Here is a 7,281-nt window from a genome sequence, read left to right as displayed (position 1 = left end):
TTGCGTGTGTCGCAAAATGATTGTTTAAAAAAAGTAAAAAAATGTGCTAAATTTATGGGTGTCTTACTTTTGTTTATTTACAACAAAATTTTGGAGGTAAGTTGAATATAATATTTGTCATTTATCATGTGTTTTGTTGTGATTTCAATGCTTATTGCCGGCTTTTTCTGAAGAGGTTATAAACACTTTATTTTTTATCTTTTTCTAAATGGGGCTTTTTGAAACAGTTTTGAGGCTATTTGAAACGAAATTCCAAATAGCCCCTTCTATGTCTGGTTATTATTTTACTCGGAGTATGAATGATGTACCAAATAGCCCCTAGTACCAAGTAGTACATTTTTTTGTATTTAAGGGTATGTTGACTGCATTTTTGTTTCAGTTTTAAAACCATGGTTCGAACATACACTAGAAAATATTCAAATATAAGAAATGGAAAGTCACATTTACCGTATCAGAACTACTACCAACCGGAAAACTTACAAGCCGCCATCAATAGTGTAAAAGAAGGAAGAATGAGTCTTACAGATGCAGCGAATACGTACGGTGTGCCAAAGAGTACCCTGAGTAGAAAAACTAGGAATATCAACTGCTCGCAAGAGAAGGCTGGTCATCCGACCTTATTTTCACCTGAAGAGGAGAGAATTTTCGTTAAATTTATTTTAGTAGTAGGCGAGTGGGGCTTTCCATTTGATTCGACTGATCTCCGTATTTTTGCCCAGAAATACCTTAATAAGATTGGTAAAAAAGTATATGGGCTTAAAGACAATATGCCCGGGGTGGATTGGGCCCATCAAAATCCAATTGTGCAAATATCCAGAGCGAATCTTTAACACCTCAAAAACGGCAATTTCACTTATGTTTTCTGGCACTGCATCAGGGCATCTGTTACCTGTGTACGTTGTTTATAAATCCGAAAATCTTTGGGACACATGGATGGAGGCAGGACCAGAGGGCACAAGATATAATCGCTCAAAAAGTGGGTGGTTCGATTCTGTATGCTTTGAAGATTGGTTTAATACTATTATTGTCCCATATGTGCGAAATAAGCCCGGTCCAAAGGTGTTAATTGGTGATAATTTATCATCGCACTTTTCAGAAAGCGTGTTAAAGACTTGTGAAGAATTAAATATTGCATTTGTGTGCCTACCACCTAAAACAACTCATCTACTTCAACCCTTGGACGTCGCGTTTTTCGCCCCATTGAAGGCTTATTGGAGAGACGTTCTCACTAAATGGAAACTGACTGAGGGAAGAAAACATAAAACATTAATAAAAAGTGCATTTCCTAAACTATTATGTAAATTAAAAAACAAACTAATTGAAAATGATGCCGAATCTATCAATTTAAAAGCTGGTTTCAATAAGTCCGGACTGTACCCTGTTGATCCTAATAGACCTAAATCTAGATTACCTCAATCCCAGACATCCAATTCTGAAACAGAAATAGAGAGTACTGCGTCTTCGGTGATACGCGATATCTTAATGGATATGAGATGTCCTGAGGTTCCAGAGGGAGTAAGGAGGAAAAAAAGATTTGTTGTTGAACCGGGTAAGAGCGTAACTGCAGAAGATTTAGTCAAATGTCAGCAAAAAAAAGACTCTAGAACAAAGCGGTCGGGAAAAAACAATAAGTCTACTTCCAAAGTAGTATTAGATCCAATTGACCCCGTTCCTGGTCCTTCTGGACTACACCAAACAAACAACATATTAGAAACTTATGACAGTGACACTTCCAAATCTTCGTATGAACAAAGTACTCATACTGTAATGCCTGTATTACTGCAAACAAAAGACTACAATGGTAAGGGTAAAGGTATCGGAAAGAAAACGAAACCTTGTGAAACATTGATTAATAAGAAAAAGCAAAGTGAGAATTCAATAGAAATATATGAGGATGATAATATAGGTGTGCCAGTGCAAGAAAGTGACAATCCTGGTGAAGAAAATCTGGTCTTTTTGTCAAACCTTTCCAAAACAGATGAACAGAATCAATCTTTTTCTACCTATCAGACTTTACCAAAATGCTTACAATCCAGTCATGATAATCAACCTACAAAAAAAACTCAAAAAATAAATATCATTTCCGATGAAAAAGTCAGCTTTGAAGAATTTTTACTTAAAAGAGTATGCCAGGATAAGAAGGAAAATACTACGGCAAAAAAGAAGCGAGTGGCTAAAAGAGCAGAAGTTATTACTGTATCTACAAGTAAAATAAAAGAAAAATCTTTCGGAATTACCAGAAAAGACCTTATCAATAATACCATAACTAAAATTTCGAATAAAAAACGGGTAAGAAAATCAAAGGATTCATCTACAAGCAATTCAGATAGTGATATTATGAGTACCCACAGTGACTCTGATATATGCGAGTATGCTACCGACACAACCATAGAGGCTGATGACTTTTTTTTTGTTGCCAACTCAATTTCTAAAGCTGATGAAACATATTTAGCTGGTAATAAGACTGATATAGATAATGCAACTAAAGAGACTGACTTACAGAATAATACTGAAAAAGTAGTTTTAAGTGAAATAACAAATATAAGAGAAAATTGTAAAGATAACAATGAAGACGAGTTGTTTTTAGATCAACCAAATGAAGATCCTTCATATTGCATTAATGATTTTGTTTTGGTGCGTTACCTTAGTAGAAAAAATTGGACATATTATGTTGGTATTGTTCAAGAAATTACCAAGGACATTAACGGGCAACACAAATATACAATACTCTTTTACAAAACTGTAAAAAAACCTGTTCTGTTATTTCGCAAGACAAGATTAATTGATCGTGATATAGTTGACAATGTTTCTATTGTAAAACAAATTTCATTAAAAGAATCACCAAACAATTGTAATGACCTATTGCTTGCTGAAGAGGGTGATATGATATATTTTATTTAAAATATATCACATCACCCTATTCAGTTCGTCTATCCAATTGTTCATTGTGTTGCATATTTTTAATGTGCCGACATAACTAAGCACCTATTTAATAATGCATCAAAGAGATTATATGCATATTGTTTTTAAAAAATGTTTACTGGTTAATGTTTCTAAGATCCTTTTTATTTTTGAGAATTTTATTACGAGATTCTAATTTTGTGATAACTTTAGTCTTTACACATTAATTTTATTAAATTGAGGCTAGATTGAATTGCCAAAAATTGTTTTTATGTTCCGAAGTTTTCTATCGTTTTGTCAAGTGGGTTAGTGAGGTCTAACGACCCTACGCCCGCTATTTTCTAAGTTTTTAAACCGCCTCAAAAACCACGTCAGGCTATTTAGCGACCAGGACCAACGGTTTATACGTGCCTATATGTTTATGTTTGATTTTCGTTAAATATTTTTTCATTGTCCTAAGAAAATCTTTCCGTAAGGTTATGTTTTCAGTTAATAAAAATATATTAGGTATTCTACTTTTTAAAACATCTATTTGCGGCTTCCAGCTTAAGTTTCTTCTTCTTTTCTTGATCTTGCTAGTACCGTGCGCGCGAGCACACGCTTTTATCGTGAATAATTTGTGCAGTTTGTATTTTTCAACGTAAACAATTAGTTAATTTAAATAAAACGTAATGGATGAACAATTTATTGAATCAGTAAAAAAATATCCATGTCTATGGAACACATCAATAGATACCTATAAACTTACTGACGTCAAAGATGCAGCTTGGGAGAACGTTTTGAAAGAAACTCAATTATCTGACGGTAAGTGCAATTTATTATATTAAGTATTTCGTTCAAGTAATGTTGTAATACGAGTGTCTTGCCATGGAACGGCGCCCTCGTTGTTGAAATAACTACAGAATTTTTCTCGAACTTGATAGGCATCCATATTGTCATTCGATAATAGATTTTCCACGTTTGTGTCGTTAAGCATAGTCGTGGCCAAACCCGTTTCATTATTATCTAGATAGCCAGGCATCTTGTCAATTAAAAAGTTGTGTAGAACACACGTTGCTTTTATCACTTTTTCCACTGTTTCTATTTTACATTCAAATTCTTTACGGTATACGTACCATTTCCGTGATAATACACCAAATGTAGCTTCCACAATACGACGAGCTCTTGAAAGTCTATAATTGTATGTTCGTTTTTCGTTATTTAAATTATCGCGTGGATATGGTCTCATTAAGTTAGTCATCAAAGGGAAAGCTTCGTCTCCAATAAAAACAAACGGTACAGGTTCTCCATTTTGGTACAAGGGTTGTGGCTGTGGTAGATTTAGTCTGTTTTCTCTCAAACGAATTCCGAATATACTATCAGCAAAAATACCACCATCGCTGAACCTTCCCATTGAACCTATATCTACCATAATTATTCTTCGGGTAGCGTCGGCTACGCACATCATTACAGTTGAAAACCTGTGTTTATAACAGTAATATGAGGCCCAGATTTTGGGGGTGCAAACATGTACACATGCTTGCCATCAATGGCCCCGACGCAGTTTTTGAATTGCCAGATTTCTTCAAATTGCTTTGAAAATTTTTTCCAATCATTTTCATTAAGTTCTGGCATAACCAAAGGTTGTAATACTGTCCACAAGGCATCGCAGACATCTTCTATAATTCTTGGAACAGTCGATTTTCCAATCCTAAAATTTTCAGCTATTTGTGAAAATTTTGAACCAGTCGCCAAATACCTGTAATAATTATAATATAGATTTATATTTATGTGTCGTGGTTTCAGTTAGAATAGAAGGGTCATTTCAAAATAATATCTTAATCAGTGTCGTGTTGTTTCCGGAACTATAAAAGATTAGGCATTACTGAAATTATGTATTTACAGAATTTTCACTCGTTCAAAAGTTATAGCCATTTTTAAATAATAGAAAAGAAACAATTAAAAGTCTAAGATTCACACGAGCACAACACATTGAAATCAAACAAATAAAATGGATTTATCACTCGTTATTTATTAACATTTCAAATTTCGACGCCGCCGTCTGCCGCGACCACGTACGAGAGATACAATCCGTTTTGTTTGTTTGATTTCAGATATTTTTTTTTATAAATTGGTTTCCCTTGAAACTCTGGTATTTTTTAAATATTTATAATGGTTATAAATTCTGCATGAGTGATAATGCGGTAAGTATATTTTGACTATGGCAATGTCAACATTTAATATTTATAATGATTTCAATTATTTGTATTTCAGTAAAAACGGCTAAATCTAAGTGGAAAAAGTTGAGAGACAGCCACCGGGACGCATTAAAAAGGAAGAATGCCACTAGAAGTGGACAGAGTGGTAAACAAATTCGTGAATGGAAATATGAGAAGGTAATGGAATTTTTGATACCATATATGACGAATAGAAACAGGACTACAAATTATACCTCACAAACAAATATAAATGAACAGGAAACAAATTCATTGGAAAGTAATGTAACCGATGAGTTTTTTGAAACATCAAGCAATCATACAAGAAGCACTCCAGAAGATCGTCCATCTGTACAACATTCGCCGTCACCGACATCAAGCGTCTCAGCCTCGACATGCAGAAATGCAACAAGAAAATCGGATGAAATAAGTAATTTACTTATACAGCACCATGCAAACCGTGAGAATACGCCAAGAAAAACTAGAAATACAATCATTGATAGAGAAAAATAATACCCTTGACGAAATGGACACTTTTTTCTGTCGATATCAAAAAGTGTAAAAAAGCTTTCTCAATATATGCAGCTTCAGGCTAAACGTAAAATTTTCAATGTTCTTTTAGAATTGGAAGAACTTGAGCTACAAAACACATGGTATAACACAAATGAAAATAATTGGTATTCCCCCGGTTACACTTCAGCACCGGGTCCAAGTTCGACACCGGGTCCTAGCTCAACACAGGCACCGGTTCTTACATCAACACAGGCCGGTGGTCCTAACTCAACACAGGCACCGGTTCCTAGCTCAACACAAATACCGGGTCCAAGTTCGACACAGGCACCTGTTCCAAGCTTGGAAGATACGCACATGACCGATGAACAGATAGAAGCATTCAGAAACGAAGAAGACACATATGATAATTTGTAACTATATGGAAAAGAAAGCAATATGTCTCATGTGATTTACTGTTATAATTTTTTTTGTATGTTATGTTTCTAATATAACCTTACGTTTTTTTTGCTACTGCCAGAACGGCAGTTGATTTTTTTGTTTTCTTTATGAATAAATAAGATTATATAAAAATATATTTGGTTTTTACATAATATGCATCACTCCAGTCTCCCGGAGGGGTAGAAAGAGACAACGGATCTCGATTTCTCGTAATCCTTACATACCTCAGTTTACATAATATTTTTCATGTATTCTCCTACTTCTTGATTCTCGTTTTGAGTACTTCTCACTTAGCCCTTTTACACAAAAAAAAACAAACACTCAAAAAAGACTGATCACATTCAAACGCAGATAACACACATAAACACAAACACACATTAACAAAAAAATAATTAGGTAGGTACTTACTTCAAACATACTGCTAGCCGCTCTTGGGTACAGATAGATCTCCTGTAGTTAGTATCTTGCTTAAATATATGCGGTTTAATTAAGTTATGTAGTTCGTAGAATATATTCCTCGGTAGTCAGTAGGACTTGGTAAAACTTTCATCATCTAACTCATTAAACAGAGTAAAAAATTCTCTATGACTGGTATGGTAATACAAGTGACTTCTTTTCCAAAACCGATTTTTTCTTTTGTTTAGGTAGTATAAAGCTATCAATTCTGCTTCTTCAGACTGTAGTTCTTCTTCAAGTAAAAGAAGATACTTTTTTTGTAATAATAGCGACATCGTCTACCTTTCGTGTCAGAATGCGTACTGAGCACTCAACGCCCCGCACCCGAGCTGAAAAACATCTCTTCTCGCACAGCACACAGCACACCGCACACATCTCCGCTTTGGTGGAGTCCCGCGAGCTGAAAAACATCTTTTCTCGCACAGCACACAGCACACCGCACACATCTCTGCTTTGGTGGAGTCCCGGCCTTAATGGAAATAGTAAAGCGGAGATGAGCGGCGAAGTGACGTGGTAGAAATCGACAATAAAGAGAGGGGCGAAGCAGAGTGGAGGGGCGGGATTCGAATCGGTTTCGAGCCGCAGTCCGCATAGTCAGTTGGACCGCTAGCGTCACCGATACTACACGACTGCGTACGCTCAATGGGTGACGAATTGTTCATTGAAAATGTCAAAAGGTACCCATGTTTGTGGAATACTCAACTTACTACTTACAAGTGTAATGAGACGAATGAAACAAGTATTCAGAATGGTAAGTACAATACGTATTTATTTAAAT

General features: G+C 35.3%; 1 protein-coding gene and 1 long non-coding RNA gene across 2 annotated transcripts; one reads left to right on the top strand and one right to left on the bottom strand.

Moving 5' to 3' along the window:
* The first annotated feature begins 3,486 nt into the window (after positions 1-3,486).
* LOC123701689 lies at positions 3,487-6,459 on the top strand. The gene is made up of 2 exons (XM_045649190.1): positions 3,487-3,705; positions 5,155-6,459. The coding sequence occupies exons 1-2, from the start codon at positions 3,573-3,575 to the stop codon at positions 5,607-5,609; spliced, it is 588 nt and encodes a 195-aa protein (XP_045505146.1). The 5' UTR covers positions 3,487-3,572; the 3' UTR covers positions 5,610-6,459.
* On the bottom strand, positions 3,701-6,566 carry LOC123701690. The gene is made up of 2 exons (XR_006752770.1): positions 6,456-6,566; positions 3,701-4,639 (listed from the first exon to the last, which is right to left on the bottom strand). It is a non-coding gene; the product is annotated as an uncharacterized LOC123701690 (long non-coding RNA).
* Between the last annotated feature and the right edge of the window lie 715 nt (positions 6,567-7,281).

Source organism: Colias croceus, chromosome 22, assembly GCF_905220415.1.
Source record: "Colias croceus chromosome 22, ilColCroc2.1".
Taxonomy (NCBI): domain Eukaryota; kingdom Metazoa; phylum Arthropoda; class Insecta; order Lepidoptera; family Pieridae; genus Colias; species Colias croceus.
Note: the sequence above shows the minus strand (reverse complement) of the source record. Positions and strands in the feature narration are given on the sequence as shown.

Bases quoted from the DNA above. Each gene is read 5' to 3' on its own strand.
- LOC123701689 (XM_045649190.1), top strand. From the start codon at position 3,573: ATGGATGAACAATTTATTGAATCAGTAAAAAAATATCCATGTCTATGG. The intron at 3,706-5,154 runs GTAAGTGCAATT...TTTGTATTTCAG, and splicing joins AGAAACTCAATTATCTGACG to TAAAAACGGCTAAATCTAAG.